Below are 18,369 nucleotides of genomic sequence, written 5' to 3'. Positions count from 1 at the left end.
AATTTTGAACAAGGGTTAAATTTGAATGCTGGGCGGACTTGCTATTCCGCTCTTCCGCTCTTTCGCCGAGATGGCTGCTGCTGGGGTACCTTAAGGGTTGATCTCATACGCAAAATGAAGTATTTTTCGGAATATCCGCATGTCGGGGGTTCGGAAGGTCCATATAGTTGGACTGCCGTTCAATTTCGGCAGCCTGGACGCTCAGGGGAAGGATCTGATCTCCTTTTTTCAACCCATTTAATTTTCCCCCGCTCACCCCAGAAGTTAGGGGCTAAAAGCGAGGGGTTTTCACAAGCATCCCTAATCGGTGTCATTACTACAATCACTCTAGGTATTCGCTCCTACCTTCTCCCTCGCTTCTCCAGTGGTAGAAAATCTTTCTTCTCAGCTCCTCGGCCTCCAACCGATGGGGAACAACTGAGCCAAGCTGCGCCAGAGCTGCGCAACTATCTAAAGGGTAGCACAAGGGGAAACTTTTGGTAAAAATAGACCCGGCGGCGAGGGGTATGCCTTTATGTAACGTGCCACAAGCGACAAGTTTGAACTGTGCTTAGAGGAATTGTTCTCGGAGGAAGTCTCGGTGAAAGAAGGTGGGAGGGGAAATCAGAGGTTGGCACAAAAACACATACAATTCCAGGATGACCTCGCAACTGTATAGCTAATCGCTGGCTAGGCTCTACTTTACATCCGCAGCCCAAATTTCTTTTCCCGGGGTAATTGAGGGCGATATGCCTTTTGGACTACTGTGTACAATGCAGGTGTACTGAAGGGTTTTTATTATCCCCTGCCGTATTCCATATCCATTGCTGACTAGGCCCTATCTCTTTTTTTTTTTTTTTGGCCTTAGCTTTCTGATCGAGGATATTGAAGAGTATGTAGTGGGGCATAGACTTCGTCGCCTCTAGCTGTCTCTGTATTATATTTCCCACTGCCATTCCTATTCTATCTCCATATCTAACAATATGCCTCCTCATATCATCCATGTCGTTAACATCACTGAAGTGTCAGAAGATGAAAAAGATTTGTCCTGTCAGTAAATCGGTCAACGTGAGAGGATACTTTTCAGAAAATGCGTCCGCTTGCATCGGATGGCCCACCGGATTATCATGACGATACAAGGCTTTCATGGACTATCTGTCGTCGTTAGCATCTTGGGGTATGTGACGCTGAAACGTATATACTATCATGGGCGCTGATTTTCATGTGTTTTCCTCATTGACGCTGAGACCACTTTCAACCATATCCAGAAAAAGAGCCAGGGATGTCAAGTCACCTGTGAAATCGGGTAGTTCCCTTCCCATTTGCGACCACGAGGGTCAATTGCAGGATTATTCCACTGCGGAAAATCTTCATCGTCCAAGAATTTTGAGTGGAGAGTAGGGTGTGGTTGTTCCGGCTCATCCTGCTCCGCTTAGAAAAGAAAAATCTGTTGTGGGATCTCTCCCGCAATGTGGTATCGAAAACCCGTATCCGAATCCTGCAGCATCGATGCGCCCCTCCCATCATGTTATGGAAACTTAAACGTCATATATCCATCTAGACGTCGAAGAAGTCGTCCAAGGACCGGATGAGACGCTAACCTGCCCTTCCATGTCCCAGCTGCTCACACATCGCGCCACAGGAACAAGACTGATCTTCGACCTAGACCTGTCCAAGGTTGCGCGGAACCACATAATCCCCGCGGCGGAAAAAAGGATACGCTCACCTCGCTTTTAGCGCTGGGGGAGGGAGGAGGGGAGATGTGTTCCAAAGCTTTGCGGAAACGAGCATAGACCCCCGCAACGAGCACCAATTCCGTGATCTCCTTGCATCTGCTGCATCTGCACTAGAACCACATCGGGCGATTGCCTGGCACGATGGAGGCGTTACCCAGCGGCCCGAACACGTATCTGACGGATGCAAGACTCAAATGTTCGATTTGAATCTTCTTCCGCAGGACAGGGGCGGATGAGTCTCCGTTCCCCTCGTCGTCGTCGACTCTCGTTTGTGTCACTGCTACCAGGTGGGAAAAAGTGGCATTGGAAACGGCCCTGGGCCTCTTTCCTGCAACCATAGACTATTGTTTCGGAAATGCTTGGAATGCTTGAATGGTAGTGCTAAATATTTCGCCAACTATGCGCTTGTACCATTATGGGGTACGCATAACTTAACGAGTGGAGTAGTAGGAGTAGCAGCAGCAACAGCAAGAAGTCATGCGCCATGTCGAGGGAGAATTAAACCTAGTGACGAGAATACGAGAAGAGATGTGATGTATGTCCAAAAATTTCGTCTATAAAGAAGAGGATGTCAAAGCAAAGTCAGGCTTTTGAATACAGACAAACCCAAACCAGGCCGATAAATATGTAAGGGTGTTTCAACTAAAAAAGAAAAGAAAGAAAGAAAGAAAAGAAAAAGTATAAGTAGTCATCAGTTTTGTTACTCTGATCGTACACGCAAGAAGCATCTCTATTGGTGTTCTTGACTGGGCGAAAGCTCAGAAACCATAGGGAATTTCTGTGTATTAAGATAGATAGTATTGATATTGGGAGAAGAGTGTAGCGGTCTAGGGCCTGTTAGAATTAAAAGTGCCACGTAAGATTGTATTACTCATTCTCCTCAACAGTCTTTCATGAAGGTAAGGGAAAGGGCAAAACGAAAGAAAACAGAAAGAGAAAAATGCCGCATAATGACAGAATGGGAACGCGGAAAGGTATATTAGAAACTGGTGAAAAATAAATATTTAATGTGTCGCATCGCGGCCAGGGAGATGGAATAAAAACCGAGAAAACCAGATTCCTGAATGAAAGAAATGAAACAAGAATAGTAAAAATATCCGGCATGATCATACAAGCTCCCACTCCGCAATACCCCCAAATCCCATTGCCTTCCTACCTACACCACGAAGAAACTCCTCTCTACTAAGGCCTCGCGTATCCTTTAGATCCCCAAAGCTCGTTACGCTGTAGATGTGTAGTTTCTGTCCAGGCGCACCCAAGACACGAGGGTCAGGAACATCGACGTACCAATGGTCACCACCACCACCTGGGTCAGATCCACGGACATAGTGGAAGGGTATGTACTCTTTCCCGCCCCCGTCGACACCATTAGCGAATAAAACGAAAAGACACGGCGCGCGGATGTTGCTGCGTGCAAGCGTCCAGTGTTCGCAGATGAGGCCGAATTGGAAACGTATTGGGCCTGGCTGGTGGACGGCGATCTTTCTCGACCGTGGCTGAAGCGACCTCTCGCCAATTCCATGCTCTTGCTTTATACCGGTGTATAAGATAGGAGGTTCGACGCCATTTGGACAAGAGGGGTTGATGCTGATGTATTCCTCCCAGGATATACTTGGACGGCCATCATCTCGGTAGAAATCTCCAGGGTTCGCTGGGAAATGTTTGTTGCCGAATTCATCGTTGGACATGGTGAAATATTCTGGTGTGAATTCCCGGTTGTACGGCTGGCCTTTGCCGCTGACGTTCCCGGCACCCCAACAGCTGTCGATAAGCTTCCACTGTCCATTGTCAATCCGCACGACGTTCCACGCATGGTTTCCATCGTATGGAGGTTTCGGCGAACCTGGGGCGAGTGGAGTGTAGCCGTAGCCTTTGCCATGACCTGTAATTACTCGCGCCTCTAATCCAGCAAGCGTTGCCAACCGTTCGAAGAGGCCAGCATACCCTTCGCAAACAGCTAGCCCAGTGGTTAATGTGCTTTCTGGCGTTGAAGATTTCAACTTATTGTTAAAGAATGCGTCGACATTATAATCGATATTATGGTGTAACCAAGTGAATATTGCACGAGCTTTGTCGGTGAGAGATGAGAAGGGAGCGGTAAGTTGGTTGGCCAACCAGGAGAGATCTTGTGTAGGAAGAGATTGTCTTGGAAATCGTGCGGCATGCGAATCTGGTCCAGAGAAGTCACGACATATCATACAAACTGTTGTTGAGCCAGTGCTAGGGGGTGAGGAGCAAGAAGGCATTCGTGGTTTAGTTGCCTGTATTTTCGACAAATCAGGGCGAGAACCCAGAGGAATTGGAGGCGGTGAGCCACTGGCTTTTTGTCCATGTGTATCACCATTCGGAACTAGCCCATGATGTATTGAAGCATTTTTAAGAGTAGCGAAGGAGGATTCCCTTATCTTTTCAATAGCTTTGAATGACGGGGCAGGTGGCGGAAGTTTGCGCTGGGGTAATTGCGGCGGGGCATCCAAATCCTTAATTGCAAATTTCCGCTGTGGGATTGCGGGTAGATCGTTGGTATTGGATGAATGCGATCGAAGCGGCAATTTTGGTGTCAGAGACGAGAGAGATGAGGAGGATGTCTTGCAGCTGCTATCAAGCACCCCCAAAGACGATCGAGATTTCAGCGTCGGGTTCCCATCTGTATTCGTATTTCTCTTGGGAGGCAATGGGGGAAGTGCAGTTTCCCCCCATGCTGGGGCAAGCTTGCGAGTTGTTGAACTTTCAGTTGATGTGGACCTAATAGAAGGCGACTTGCCATTTCCTGAGGAACTTGTCGTTGCCCTTGTCGATATAGAGGCGGCGGACAACGAAGAATCTCCTGAGTTTCTGCGGGTGTGTGTATCGGCCGATTTGCGCGGGGGTAGCGCAGGTGATGGTTCCCCCGTAACTTTTCTCGTAGGGAGAGGAGGCGGCGGTTTCCTTGGCTTAGTTGTCGTGGTAGGTGACTTCTGACCCGTCCTTGTAATGGATGGTGGTGGGAGTATTTCCTGGTCTCTGACTGGGACGGGAGGGGCACGCGACTCATTTGCTGGCGCGACGTATCTACCGGACATCGAAGGTCTTGAGCCAGGTAAATCTGGCCTAATTTCGTGAGGAGGAGAAGGAACTGGTCCTCGTCCAACATGCGCCTGGTTCAAGGCCGCAATCCGCTCCTGAATTGTCGCCATGGTGGTTGAGATATACTGATGCCCCAGCACCTGATGGGAAAGGGCAGCAGGAACGCACCACAACAACGAGAAATGGCAGGAAAGGATCTATTATCAAGTTTAGAGACCAGATGCCAGATTGCCGGCTCCGATGAGCATCGGAACAAAAGATGGCTTAACGATAGAGAAACGAAAGGGTTGTTGGCCCTGAATGAAACGGGGTTTGGGAACGGCAGAGAAGCTGGAGGCGACAGAGGACGGAATGGATCGTCTCACCCCGTGCGCATGCCCGAGGCCATCCACGGATCGCCACAGAAAAGCATCGACAAAAACAAGAATAAGAATCCTAAGGAGTCGGGAGAAGACGAGCAGCAAATAAAGCACATAATCCGCCGATGCCCCACAGGGGTTCTGGAGCAACAGTCAGACATCCGCAGCACACTCAGCCCATGCGGCTCAGTTGGCAAGCTTATTTCTGGGGCCATTTTTGGCTTGTTCTAGATGGAATCGCCCCCGGCCGAAAAGAGCGCTAACCATGAAACAGTGTCCGCAGTAGCACCATGGAAGCCGGAGAGAAACGCAAGGCGAAAACGAGAGATGGTTTCACCTGCATATTGTTCGATGGTTCCACTCCACTCCTTGCGAGCTACAGCCAGGGAAACAGAAAGGTTGACAAATCCCATCCCCTGATTCCAACCTTTACTTATGTTCATGCACATGTACAGTGCAGCAACAATTCGCAAGCAAAGTAAACTAATATTCGAAATAAATCATTAGACCATAGCCTCCCCGTTGATATGCACCAGCAACACGAGAATCGACGCTTACATAGGCCCGCCAAGTCAGTCCCAGCCATAGCCCTGCATGCAGCCTTAATTCCGAAACAAGCGCTTCATCCGTGGTTCAAGTAGCGGGATGGAGTCAACAGCTGGTTCTGGCACATGGACTACGGAGTAGGTTGCATTCGGTTTCATTAGCTCCTCGTTTCGGGGTTAACCTCCCATTTCTATTCAACGGATTCTATGTAGATCGTGAATGGGCTACCGATTTAAAAATAACTACATAACCTGGGTGGTGATTACTCATTTCATTGGGGCTCAAAAATGGGTTGTACGTGTACAAGAGAGCCGAAATGGGGACGGAAGGTATGTTCCAACGCTGGGAAAAGATGAGTGTTGCTATGCCTAATACTGCTCCGCCAGCGCCGTTTCATTTTCTTTTCTTCGGTTTCTTTGATGCCGATATATAATTTCCTTCTCGACTTCGCAGAGGGAGGTTGCTGAAAGCAAACGAAAAAAGGAAAGAAAAAAAAAAACAGAAAGAAAATGAGAGAAAATTGACACAAGGAAAAAGAGAGGTAAAGAGAAGGGAAAAGGAAATTACGATAAATATGGATAAAAATAACAAAAGGGAAAGAAACTCTAGAGGTAGAGGAGACCGACGTGTACGGGCCGCCGAATATGGCCGAAGCCAGAAACAGAAATCGCAGAATACAGCTAGGAATTAAAGCGAAGGTGAGAAGAGAGTAAGGAAAGAAAGAAATCAGGAATAGGAAGAGGGGAATACAATCAAAACAGATCAAATTCCTCGAACGCATCCCAATGCCAAAAGGAAAAACAGATATGAAGGAAGCCCGGAACAAGGAATCCCTTGCTTGCAGGCACCAAAAAAAAAAAAAAACCAAACCAAACCAGAACAAAAACAAAAGCAAACATTTGCTTCCGGCAACATCTACTCATTGCAAGGAGAAAATCGTGAGGGCCATCGAATGTCCTCTCTGCCTCCTTAACCCTCCAGCTCCTCATTCCACCTATCACACCACTTGCGAGTAGGAGGGCTAAAAACCGAGATTTAAATAATCGTAACAAACCATGGCTTCATCCAGCGTACAAAATTCTCTTCTCGTCACACAAAATTTTTTTTGTCATCTTACCCGTTCCGCAGGCTCAAGCGCCTCCACTTAGTTGACAGATTGATAGAGCAACAACGGCTCTCCGATATTCTCGATTTCGGGAATAGTGCATTTAAGGTCGAATGCCTTGCTCAGAACGATTTTGAAGATCTAGCGCACAAGTTTTAGTTATGATAGATACTCGACAAACAAAATGGGGAAGCGGGTTGTGCAGTGCACTACCTTCTGGACATTTATGCTGTGGCTCGTGCTGCTGAATATCAAACTGGCTCGCATAGCCTTGGCAAAGCGTTTAGCCTGTGTGCCTTATCTGTCAGCCTTGAAGATAACAATAACCAACATAATATGAAAATCCCATCACTGACCTGGATTGATATTTCCTCCTGATCCTCTCGCGGGAAGTTAACGAAATGGTCATACTTTGTGCCAATAAGGAATGGGATGGCAGTCTTATTGAACCCGCGGCCCTGTCGGTACCATTCCTTGATGGAATTCAGGGTACTTTTTCGGGTCAGGTCGAACATGAATAATATAGCAACTGCATCGTTGCACACCAGAGGCAACATGTTGACAAATTCACGCTGTCCGCCCAAGTCCCAGATAGAAAACGTAATTTCTGTATTCCGAATTGAAATGGTCTTCTCCATAAAATTGACCCCTATTGTGCCAACGGACCACAACATCAGTAACCGACATCGTTGACTAGCAAATACCATACACCCTCCCAAAAATTGTATTATTGTATTATTTTCTTACCAAGTGTTTGGATGTAGTCTTCGTCCCAACTTCCCTCCACATATTTAACCATTAGGCTGGTTTTCCCTATCTGGGCATCTCCCACCATTCCAACCTTTATTACGACGCTATTCTTGCTGGGAGCAGGCTGTTGTTGCTGTTGCTGTTGCTGCTGCTGTTGCGGCTGCGGCTGCGGCTGGGACTGTCGCTGTTCCCGACTTTGGTCCTGGTAAGGCTGCGTGTATCCGTATCTGTCGCCTCCACCCGACATTCGCGAGCTAGGTCGCGAACTTGCCTGGGCGGATTGGCTAAATTGGGAGGGTTGCTGAAAGGACATGGTTGGGGAATGATGCCGAGGAGACGATTCAATATCTTGCGGTACGAAGGATTGGCTGGAAGTGGGGTAGTCGATAGAGTGTGGGGAGTGGCCGTCCGCTTGATGGCCATTGCTGTAACCATTGTTATTGTACGAGGTTGAGCTGGAAACTTGTTCTGCTACGGCTGCTGGCATGTCCTGCTCTGTGTGGCGTGTTTGTTCAGGAGGTTGGTCATGAATCTGCGGGGAGGGCTGCGCAGGAATCTGATCGGCAACAGGATCCTGAGACTCAACCTGATTTGGTTCCCCTTCGATAGGAACTGTTTGCTGCAGCACAGGCAATTTATCCGTCTCCATTGGTGGGTTTTCCATCTCTTCCCAACGTTAGTGCCAAATACCAGTATCGGCCAAATCAGTCTCAAGGAGCGTAAATGGTGAATGAGGCAGGGATGGAATGAATAAATAAGCGGACTAAAACTTCAAAGGACGTCAAATATCGTCATGGATCACGGCTTAAAAATTCCGCCAATTTAGGTCTCCATGAAATGGCCGTGAAAGTTTTTGGGACTTCCCCTTAAATGAAAGTTCCGGCGGTTGCTGGACAATGTTTATTATATACCTAACCTGTTGGAGGCGGTTGTTCGGATTGGAAGCTTGGGACCCAGCTCGTGGCGCGTTGAAACAGCGGGTTAATATAAACGCGATAAGTTATGAAAACGACCGAAAGCCGAGAAGTAGATCTAGAAGAAGTCGCTGTTGGAAATTTCTACCAACGTGCTCCCTTGCAACAAGCCATCAGCGCAACCTGAACGTCGTCAACAATGGCTTGAGATCGGTTGTAGGGGTTTGGGATCAGGCAATTTGTTCCAAGAACGGACTAGCGTTCGGCCCCCTCATAAAAAAAGTTTCCTCACAAAATCCAATCGACAAATATTTGAGTTTTTTTCATGTGAACTTGCGATGGCTTTAGCACGCCAACACTTCGCATCAAGAACGGCATTTTACCAAACATATATTTAATTTCAATTCGTAAACGTACTCACAATGTCGAAACGAGGCGTGGATGTGATAGAGGATCCGTCCGCACCCTTGAAAGCTGGCGAACGTCCCGTTGCTGATGCCCCGCCTGATGAAGTGGGGGAATTCGAAGACGAGTTTGAGGATGAGTTCGAGAGCGAAGATGAGATCCTCGAGGCTGGGGTTGACGGGCGTCCAGATGCAGAAAGGGAGGCAGAGGAGCAAAGGGGTATGTGGCTGCCCATGAAGTGAAAAAGAATAAAAACGACATTGCGGTGGGCAAATCCGTTTCGTCGCAATTAATTCCCAACGGATCCAAAATATATACTGATGAGTAAATTAAAATAGATGCCATGGATGTCGATAAGCAGACTTTTATACCAGGTCGAACAAAACTAGCACCCGGGGAGACATTATCTCCAGACCCTTCTACTTATGAAATGCTCCACACACTCAGCACACCGTGGCCGTGCCTGTCATTCGATATAGTAAAAGATGGACTGGGCGACAAGCGGAAAACATATCCGGCCACGGTATATGCTGTAGCTGGAACGCAAGCGGATAGATCTCGTTTGAAGGACAACGAATTGATGGTTCTCAAATTGAGTGGGCTTAGCAAGATGGAGCGGGATAACGACTCGGGGAGCGATGACGAGTCCGACGACGAATCTTCAGAGCCCATCCTCGAATCAAAATCTATTCCCCTGAACTGTACAACAAACAGAATCCGCACTCATCAGACACCGTCTTCCTCCGGAGACTACACCAAACTACCTCAGACCATCACTGCATCCATGCTTGAAAATTCTCAGGTTGTGATCCACGACGTCACCCCCTTTCTTTCCACATTTGATAACCCTGGCTCAATCCTCCCTCCTTCTGCCTCGAAACCTCTGTCTACTCTGCGAATGCACAAATCGGAGGGATATGCCGTAGACTGGTCACCTCTGCACCCCTTGGGCAAACTCCTGACTGGCGATAACGACGGGTTAATATACTCCACTACTCGTACTGAGGGAGGCGGCTGGGTGACAGACACACGTCCATTCGTCGGGCATACTTCCTCTGTCGAAGAACTGCAATGGTCTCCAAACGAACGCAATGTTTTCGCATCCGCAAGCAGCGACGGAACCGTCAAGGTATGGGACGTGCGATCCAAGTCGCGAAAAGCAGCAGTAGATGTCAAGATATCCAATACGGACGTGAATGTGATGAGCTGGTCACGGCAGACGTTCCATCTCCTGGCCACGGGAGCAGACGACGGCCAGTGGGGGGTGTGGGACCTGCGACACTGGAAACCTAATACATCCGGCGGTGCTTCGCTGCTTAAACCGAAGCCTGTTGCCTCTTTTGACTTCCACAAAGAGCCAGTCACAAGCATAGAATGGCATCCGACAGATGACAGTGTTATTGCTGTTGCGTGTGCGGATAATACGCTGACACTGTGGGATCTAGCTGTGGAGCTCGACGATGAAGAGAGCCGCGATGCTGGGTTTGCTGATGTGCCGCCTCAGCTTCTCTTTGTACATTATATGGAGTCAGTGAAGGAGCTGCATTGGCAGGCGCAAATGCCCGGGACTATTATGGCCACTGGAAGTGGTGGATTTGGGTAAGTGTTTCAAGGTTTTCCAGTCCACTCCGTTTATTATTTTTCAAGCATACTCACACTTGTTCACTATATGATGCTAACGAATCTTCTTGGAAACAGAGTGTTTAAAACCATCAGTGTTTAAATGATTATTAGGCTTTGGAAGGGGCTGGGTATATACGGTACGGAGCTAGGCACAATAAAAATCGCGTATATTAATGGTCATAAATTATTCCCTATTGTGTTTACTCCTGTAAATTTCTTATCGCGGGAGTAAATAAATAAGCCAATGAATGAATGAATGAATGAATGATGGAAACTCAAATATTAAATGTTTATATACCTTGACATCTACCGCGGCCCTAATCCTTGAAATGGAATACTCCTCATGCCAAGCGGATAGAAGAGCATAGGCCAAAACTACTTAAGGAAGACCGCGACTGCTATTCCTACCTAGCATCATATTCCGTAGAGGCAATAGAGTAATTTTTACGAGCGGCTTAATGTATCGGCTTAGGGTGCCGGCGGCTGTTCCCTTTCGTTGACATCGCCAGGAGAAAGATTCGGCTATTCCCCATCAAACGGGAAATCTCGAAGAATAGTTATACATAAACCATGCGTTTGCTCATGTTCTTCACCCCCTACGTTGGCACATACCTTAAGGGTGATTTACATATTAAAAATCATCACTGAACGTTCAACAGCCTTTTTCCGAGTTCTCTCCCTGGATCATTGAAGAGGTTATGGACGGGCAATCAAACGTAGCAAAGAATGCAGGAATCTTCCGCCGCGCAAAAGAAAGGGAATGGACAGGGCAACTATAAATTGATCGATGCCCGTGGACCAAGTCTTGACTCTAGTAAAATATTTTTCGTGAAATTCTTAGTTGATCGTGAAACCATCGAACACATAACAAGGAAAAGAGACCCATATATCTTTCATATCTAGTAAACCCTCCGCTCAACCCTGAATACAACACCAAGAGACGTTTGGATTTTGGGAAAAGATAGTGGTTAGCTTCAATCCTCCAAAGGGATATACCGATTCAAAAAGGAGGGGCGAAGGAATATCGAAAGGTCAGTTGTCAATATCAAAGAGGACTACCATCAAGAAATTGTTCGGCGCCATAAGGCATGCATATCTCTGTTTAGGAGAAGAGAGCGCATCAGTCTCATACCTACCGCTTCACTGACAAAGGTTATTGTCACAAAAGTGATCCTGAACAGCACCCAATCCCTGAAAAAGGTGAGTTTTCTATTTGAAGCCAGAGCAACAAGATACATTACCCAAATGTTGATGGTGAAAACTCAGAGAGAATCCTCGACATCCGAAAACAACTTAGACATAATGGATCAGCACTCCAAGTTGGCAGATAATAATGGCATGAACAACCAGTATCGCGATTTGACCAAGGCCACCACCCCACACCGGGCCGAAAAGGAGGCTGACAAAAACAAAGTCCTACTAGACAAAGATGCTAAGTCTCCCTTTTCTGAGAATATCTCAAAAGGCTCTAAGAAGCAGGAAACCGGCAAAGGCAACTTATTGGCCTCTGCGCCAGCGAAGAGACCAGAGCCAGTGCTCCACCTCCGTGGCGGCGGCTGCGTAGCGAGCTCCGTAGTGAACCGCATGGCCCCAAATCGCCATCCTGACGACAACGAGCGTCCCACTAAGCTTCTCTGGTACATGATAGGCGGCGTGGGACCACCCCCAACATTCGGCGAAATTAGACGTAGCCGAAAAAGCGATAAAGAAGACAAGAAGGCGCCTGGACAAGGAGGAAACGCTGGATCATCCTCGACTGAATGAAGAGGGGCATTTGATTTTGCAAACGATTGTGTGATTTCTATCTCGTAGCTGCTGCTTTCGGAGATTTGAGGAAGGGGGAGTGGGGGAGGGTCTAACTCGAATACCAGCTACTGCTGCGAAACAGACAGTTCACCTGCTGCTAACATGGTGATTCTGCTCGTGGTAATGGGTCATCCCCATGTAGTCAAAAAGTGACTCCTGTCATCAGCGTAGACTTTCCAGAATTTAGATTTTGTGAATATGACGTTGTTAATTGTTCCCATCTGTGATTTTATCTTCTTTCTCCTTTTCAAGGGGAAAGAGAAGCATGCTTCAGAAGGTCGGGAAATATTGTAGTCTGCCTTGTTGGATCAAATCCCAGACGACAGATAGCGGAAAATATATGCATGAATTAAAACAAAGTATAATATAATATGAACAGAGATTTTGGCTTTGAATTCTTGAATCCATAAAAGGTTGGAGATTGAAAAGCCCTCCAAAACGAATATCGAGATCGAGATCGTTGATGAGTGATCCTCCATATAAATCAAAACAATGAATAGAATAGCTCTTGAGAAGATAGCCTCCCAAGAGGCCAGACGCAGCAAGCCCTTAAGGGCTGCTCCTTTTAATGAATGTGTTATGGCCAGTCCAGCATATAAATTTCTGACCTGGGAGAAGTTGGGTTTCGCTAGGAGGTTCTGGGGATCAAATGAGATTCTTCCTCCATCATGTCAGAAAACAGACTGGCTAAGATCGGAAACTAGATAAGATTACACCCGACCGAGACCTTGGGGACATTCCAAGGCTCCATCCTGAAAAGGGAACCAACGCCGAATGGGTTATGCAGGTATCCTGGCAAAATAATGGACACTAGCAAACAGACCAAGCGAAGGCGGGGGGTGGGTTAATGAAACTCGAATAACTCAAAGCTTGGACAAGGGTAGCACTGTCGCATCAAGCTTACTATTCTTTTAGCAACTACGGATTTCCTCGCTTGCATGTTTGGGAAATTGAGAGTATATCCATCACGAACTACGGGGAACATGTAAGGGAACAAACCCTGTTGTTTGTAATTTTGTCTATCTACCTCTGTATGCAGTAACGAGCTGAGAGGAGAAGAAAAGTGACCTCTTGCATAAATGCCTCAACGGTACAGATCTGTACATGTAACCACAGTACAAACATACATACGTGGACATACGCAAAATGTGCATTGGAGCCTTGGGATCCACAGCGATAAAGCATAGCGCTGTGGCTCATGACACACGAGTCATGTAGGGAAGAAAGTCCCAATGTATGTACAGATCTGTACTTTGGAAAGTGGTGGGAAAAATAAACTAAAAGAGCACAGTAGGAGAATTCTCATGCGACGTCGTGAGGATGTTTAATTCTAAGGTTATGGATGAATGCAGGGCGGGTAGAGCTTGCATACCTACTATAATACAGCAGTTAAAGCGCATGTCTTCGGTGTTCCACAGATAGGCATTCTGGCCCTTTGTACCTCAAAGCTCTCTGGAACATGGTAAGGAACTTGAACTGCTAAGGGAAAATAAATCATTCTGTTATTATCCCGGTAGGGCTGTCTTCCATGCATAACCTAACTGTTTGACACGCACTTAGTTACTGGAAAATGCCTGTATCAAATCGATATGCGGGCTTATAATTATGATGGAGCTTTTCCCACCTGAAATAAACTCGCTGCAGCTCGGGTGAGGAAAAAAGGACGCTACCCTCAGCTACGCAAATAACGCATCTCTAACAGCACCTATCATATCAACGAACAGGATGTTCGGCGGGGGGAGGGACAACTTGTTCCCTGAGTTGTCAGCTAGCTTCGAAGCAAAAGTGGGACCACACAATTTGGCGATTTACTTACCATTCGCCACACAGGAAGCAATGAGCTTCGAACACTCTCGCCTCTGTTAGAGAGAGAATCGTATACGAGCATTCCCTCCTTCGTGGGCTCGTCCTGTTCAGTATATGACCAAGCCATGGGGTGTTGAACCAAACCACTCTCGCTATAAGATCTTGGCTATCCCGGAGGAATGCATAGAACACCCGAAAGATCATTCTAGACAGAGTGTGGCCTGGTTAGCAAGCTGCAGACTAGTCCTTCAATGTGGCTTTGGAGTGCATACACCTGTCGGTTTTAGCGGTGTGCCACATGAATGAGGTATCTAAAAAATACTCATGTTGAGAGGATGCTCCTCTGCGCCCTTCTTCGCTTTTCTTTTCGGTATGAGGCATGCTGTCTCGCCTGGCCTGGATCTGTGCTGCTTTTATGTAGTTATTGCAATGGCTAACAAATATTTATCTACGGTGTTGCCGGCATTCTCGATCATGTAGCCATTGTCGTGGCTCTTGACATTCTGGAGGAATTTTATCGGCTTCCAACGAGGCCCAGGTTTCATCACACCTTCAAATATACCAGTCTGAGACCGGTACAGACGTAGTCCGTTCATAATGATACGGCTGAAGGCTGTGCTTGTTTAACACGCTCTCTTATTTGCCATTAGTTAGTCAACACTGTAGGTTACGGAAGAGTTAGTGCACCGTGTGCGTTGTTTTGTGTCAAGTTCAGCGCATGCAATCTCAATGGAGTCACCTTGAGGGCTTGATGGGGATGCAGGAAATCGCCCGAAATGGAAAACAGGTTAAACAATAGTAAAAATAAAGTAAATAAAATCCGAAAGAGGGAAATCTCGGAGAAAGATCACCCGTCAAATTCCAGCACAATCTCTTGACATCATCAGGGTTTCAAGTTGAGATCTTGCCGCCATGGTTCGGCAAAGAGTTCTGAGCCCACAAGCATCTATGGTAAACACCTAAGATTTCGTACCTTAGTTGACCCAAAAAATCTGCTAGACCAGAACCATGGATGGCTGGGTCACACGCTCGATAAGCATGGCCTGTGAGAGATGTCATCCCTTTATCATTATTTTCCCGAACGACGGGAACCTGGGTCTGGCTTTTCTCGAACATTACCTTAAACTTTTCCTAGTTATCAACTATTCCTATTACGTGTTGAAAAATGACGCAATTGCTCCATAAAGACCAACTCGAGTAATGCATCCGTATCATTTAACTTTTCAGCAGCGGCAGCAGGCCTCAATGTTTTCGCTGACGGAGATCGAATCCCACACCAATTGAAGTTGATGAGGCTGTTTGTCTCAGGTGCCGTTAATCAAAAAGGGACCATGTTGATCCTGGTTGGGCGCTACCGCTTTGTGTGGCTGGAGTGGTCTTCGGGAAAGGCTCTCTCTTCTTCATCTTTGATGAATTGTGCCTTCTTCTGGCCTCCCCGATCTCGATCAATGATCAGATAATGTGGACAGTGGAACAAACTTCCCACAGATGTGTGGGCCGGTCCCATTTTCGATGATACCTTTATGCACTGCGTATTGATTGAGCCATGCATGGTAGAAATGGGGAAATATGGAAATGGTATTGCTGATGCCGATTCCACCAAAAATTGAGAGAGGCCGAAAACTTTGGAGCTGATTGTAGTTAAAAGTTTAGTAAAACTTGCGCCGGCGGTACACAAACACAAACCCATTGTTTGATTTCGGGATTTATTGCCACGGTTTGATCGGCGCCGTTAGGGAAGGTTTGGCATCGACATGTTATTCATTTGCAAAAGAGCCCAATCTTTTCCTACTTTGTCGAAGACTCCCTCTTTAGCAAGTCGTCAACGGCTTGACTATCAGAATGCTTATTTCAGCCTTGGTTGTCTCATGAACTGTGTAGCGTAAGCGGGCTGCCGTTGTTTTCATTGGCTTGGAAAGTCTGCCCCTTCGAACGTGCTGAGCCATGCACAATCGAGGAGGGAGGGTTGTATGTGGATGTTAACTGGCAGTTTGAACATATCAGATATGTCCGTGGATAAAACGGGCCTTCATCTAACCTGCGAGGTCAAGTGAGATCAGCCATGCAGGGTCCATGCAACTGTGTTCCTGGCCTTGCTTCAATATAATGTGCCAGATGCAAAGCATAGTGCGCAATACGCTGATGAAGCAGTGCTTGACAATCAGTATAACTGTATAAATGAAAATTAAATAAATCAAGTAAAAGATAAAAAGGAATACCGATATTGCAATATTGTTGCTAGCATTAATGAAGATGCAAAGCTGTTTCTCATTCTGAGCAATGTGGGGGTGTCCTTTGTTTGCTCAGTTTAACAAAAACACATCGTCTAAGGATTGTGATATAAATCTATGGATGTTGTTGCCATGTCACAACTACTGGCACCGCCATTGTTCGTCTCCACAAACGACAAAAGGAAATAAAATAAAAAACATACGAAAGCCCGGATTCGCTGGTGGTCACCCACCCAACTACTAACAGGCCGGCGAGTGGCTTGAGTACGGCTGAGCGGACGGGAAGCCCTATTTTCCACTCCCTATGTTCGTATGTGATAGAGGAGGTGGCAGTTTTGTCTCTTATAGTGGCAGACAGATTACTATTACTGTCAAATGCAGATGAAGTATTTTGGTAGTAGCAAAATGCCGCCAAATAAGGCAAAATATCCATGTATTCTTTGAAGCTGAAAAAGGGCTAGGAGGAGGAGAAAAAGAAATGAGGTCTGTACCGTCGGAATATAACAGTTGTTTCACAGCCTTTGATACAATAACCTTCATTCCTCTCCTTGAGCTCAACCTGGCCGCGCACGGCCCAGTCCCAAGTCAAAAGAGAAAAAGCAAGGATGAAGAAAGGCGTGGCAGGATACCTTGTCACCAGCCGTCTTCCACTATGCATATGCAGCGGGAGTGACGGGCCTGCCGCAGTGCCGCTCGCAGACATAATTATTTGGCCAGCCACTTGCCCGCCGTATCAACCAGGTGGGCCTTGGCTTCTTGGTCAACCGTCAGAAAAAAGGGTTTAGGATGAGGAGTTAGAGCTGGAAACTCGATAAAGATAAAGGTTTGACGCTGTTTAAATTACATGACAGATTAGCAACTACTTGCTACATTGTTATGACTGTGCGAATCATCTATCTGGTATGGATAAGAAGATGTTTTGTCCCTTCAATATCATGTTGGCTCTCTGCTTTCTTTCGTTTCCCGTCCTCTTCTAAACACAGTATTAAAGACAGACAGGATGGCCTCAAGCGGGAAAAAACCGCTACCACTCCCTGACAGAAACACCAGAAACCCTCCTTTCAGACAAGAATATAACTTGAACATAAACACAGCCAAACTTACAATTCGGACCCTGAAGGCTGTAAGCGAACCCTGTCAAACCAATACCTATTTCGCCATAGGAAAGTTTCGGAGGCTAGAAACATTTGCCTAACGAGAGACTGGGCTGGGCCACGTTTTTTTCAAGTCGCCACTTGACATTTTGGGGCAAGAAAGAATCACGCATGTGGGCACTGTGTGGGGGATCAGGTCCTCCCAATTATTGTGCTTTGTTACTCTTTTCTTGCCGAACTATATCTCTGTGAACTGTTGGGAGGCAACATGTCAGATGGTTGGTTGGTGGTAAGCTCTAAACCCGGGTTTAAGGTCCAAGCGTCCCGGTGATAAACTGGCACTCGGCCGGAGGAAGGTTCGAGGATTGGCTTATTTTTTATTACTTTTCTTTTGAACGGTGGCTGCGCGGTACATGGCTTGTTTCCAACGAAAACGCTGATGTCAGAATAGGCGCTGCGATGATGAGGTCGACACATTCTCTCGATCCTCGCCCGGTGGACCTTTGTGTATGGTCCTTCTAGAAAGCTATCCTCCAGCACACGACGCTCCGCAGCCGATTTTCTAGCGGTAAATATGAAATACGGCTGTCACTACCAACACACCTTACTCTGGAAGCGACATACCCCGTGATTGTTGGGACATGATAGACTAGCACTGCTAAGTAGAGGGGCAAACGTCTGAGGCGTGCTGGGATAACCATTCTGTTAAGGACTCTACTCCGTAGAAGATGATCGAGATAGCCTTCATGAAAATGCGAGAACAACAGCTGTCTTTGATGCGAACCTGGCTGGCTGGCAAATTTTGCATCTCCGTCTGAGAGCTACTGAACTAACTGTTTACCAAGCCCCTTCAACTACATGTCATGCGTATTCTTGATGTATCCGCCGCCCGCGGCGATCAGGGTTTCCCGCCTTAGCTTTTTCCTTATACGAGCTTACTCTGATTCAG

The 18,369-nt window shown here is 46.9% G+C and overlaps 8 protein-coding genes across 8 annotated transcripts, besides 4 other annotated features; 4 read left to right on the top strand and 4 right to left on the bottom strand.

Annotated features, from left to right (window-relative positions):
• Window positions 1–114: 114 nt before the first annotated feature.
• Window positions 115–1,951, top strand: HCBG_01548 (uncharacterized protein; the record flags this gene model as incomplete). Its single annotated transcript, XM_045428597.1, has 5 exons — window positions 115–479; window positions 848–871; window positions 1,067–1,156; window positions 1,248–1,376; window positions 1,717–1,951. The coding sequence occupies 5 exons, from the start codon at window positions 115–117 to the stop codon at window positions 1,949–1,951; spliced, it is 843 nt and encodes a 280-aa protein (XP_045290383.1).
• A 299-nt stretch (window positions 1,952–2,250) lies between these two features.
• Window positions 2,251–4,891, bottom strand: HCBG_01547 (kyphoscoliosis peptidase; the record flags this gene model as incomplete). The annotated part of the gene is made up of 1 exon (XM_045428596.1): window positions 2,251–4,891. The coding sequence occupies one exon, from the start codon at window positions 4,889–4,891 to the stop codon at window positions 2,822–2,824; it is 2,070 nt and encodes a 689-aa protein (XP_045290382.1).
• Window positions 4,892–5,155: 264 nt separating this feature from the next.
• Window positions 5,156–5,728, top strand: HCBG_01546 (uncharacterized protein; the record flags this gene model as incomplete). The annotated part of the gene is made up of 3 exons (XM_045428595.1): window positions 5,156–5,292; window positions 5,415–5,538; window positions 5,648–5,728. The coding sequence occupies 3 exons, from the start codon at window positions 5,156–5,158 to the stop codon at window positions 5,726–5,728; spliced, it is 342 nt and encodes a 113-aa protein (XP_045290381.1).
• A 1,102-nt stretch (window positions 5,729–6,830) lies between these two features.
• HCBG_01545 (septum-promoting GTP-binding protein) lies at window positions 6,831–8,190 on the bottom strand (the record flags this gene model as incomplete). The annotated part of the gene is made up of 3 exons (XM_045428594.1): window positions 6,831–6,932; window positions 7,148–7,440; window positions 7,539–8,190. The coding sequence occupies 3 exons, from the start codon at window positions 8,188–8,190 to the stop codon at window positions 6,831–6,833; spliced, it is 1,047 nt and encodes a 348-aa protein (XP_045290380.1).
• Window positions 8,191–8,803: 613 nt separating this feature from the next.
• On the top strand, window positions 8,804–10,583 carry HCBG_01544 (ribosome assembly protein RRB1; the record flags this gene model as incomplete). The annotated part of the gene is made up of 3 exons (XM_045428593.1): window positions 8,804–9,079; window positions 9,199–10,459; window positions 10,559–10,583. 3 exons carry the CDS (start codon window positions 8,878–8,880, stop codon window positions 10,581–10,583), a joined length of 1,488 nt encoding a protein of 495 aa, XP_045290379.1.
• A 626-nt stretch (window positions 10,584–11,209) lies between these two features.
• Window positions 11,210–12,247, top strand: HCBG_01543 (uncharacterized protein; the record flags this gene model as incomplete). Its single annotated transcript, XM_045428592.1, has 3 exons — window positions 11,210–11,297; window positions 11,652–11,683; window positions 11,750–12,247. 3 exons carry the CDS (start codon window positions 11,210–11,212, stop codon window positions 12,245–12,247), a joined length of 618 nt encoding a protein of 205 aa, XP_045290378.1.
• Window positions 12,248–13,678: 1,431 nt separating this feature from the next.
• On the bottom strand, window positions 13,679–14,222 carry HCBG_01542 (uncharacterized protein; the record flags this gene model as incomplete). The annotated part of the gene is made up of 2 exons (XM_045428591.1): window positions 13,679–13,768; window positions 14,106–14,222. The coding sequence occupies 2 exons, from the start codon at window positions 14,220–14,222 to the stop codon at window positions 13,679–13,681; spliced, it is 207 nt and encodes a 68-aa protein (XP_045290377.1).
• Window positions 14,223–14,261: 39 nt separating this feature from the next.
• Window positions 14,262–15,211, bottom strand: HCBG_01541 (uncharacterized protein; the record flags this gene model as incomplete). Its single annotated transcript, XM_045428590.1, has 3 exons — window positions 14,262–14,300; window positions 14,548–14,713; window positions 15,069–15,211. 3 exons carry the CDS (start codon window positions 15,209–15,211, stop codon window positions 14,262–14,264), a joined length of 348 nt encoding a protein of 115 aa, XP_045290376.1.
• Window positions 15,212–15,827: 616 nt separating this feature from the next.
• Window positions 15,828–15,904: a sequence feature (Protein overlapping with rRNA (HCBG_01540, EEH09895.1) was converted to a misc_feature.).
• A 229-nt stretch (window positions 15,905–16,133) lies between these two features.
• Window positions 16,134–16,234: a sequence feature (Protein overlapping with rRNA (HCBG_01540, EEH09895.1) was converted to a misc_feature.).
• Window positions 16,235–16,529: 295 nt separating this feature from the next.
• Window positions 16,530–16,667: a sequence feature (Protein overlapping with rRNA (HCBG_01540, EEH09895.1) was converted to a misc_feature.).
• A 150-nt stretch (window positions 16,668–16,817) lies between these two features.
• Window positions 16,818–17,029: a sequence feature (Protein overlapping with rRNA (HCBG_01540, EEH09895.1) was converted to a misc_feature.).
• Window positions 17,030–18,369: the final 1,340 nt, after the last annotated feature.

Source organism: Histoplasma capsulatum (genome assembly GCF_000150115.1).
Source record: "Histoplasma capsulatum G186AR genomic scaffold supercont2.2, whole genome shotgun sequence".
In the NCBI taxonomy this organism is placed as follows: Eukaryota; Fungi; Ascomycota; class Eurotiomycetes; order Onygenales; family Ajellomycetaceae; genus Histoplasma; species Histoplasma capsulatum.
Note: the sequence above shows the minus strand (reverse complement) of the source record. Positions and strands in the feature narration are given on the sequence as shown.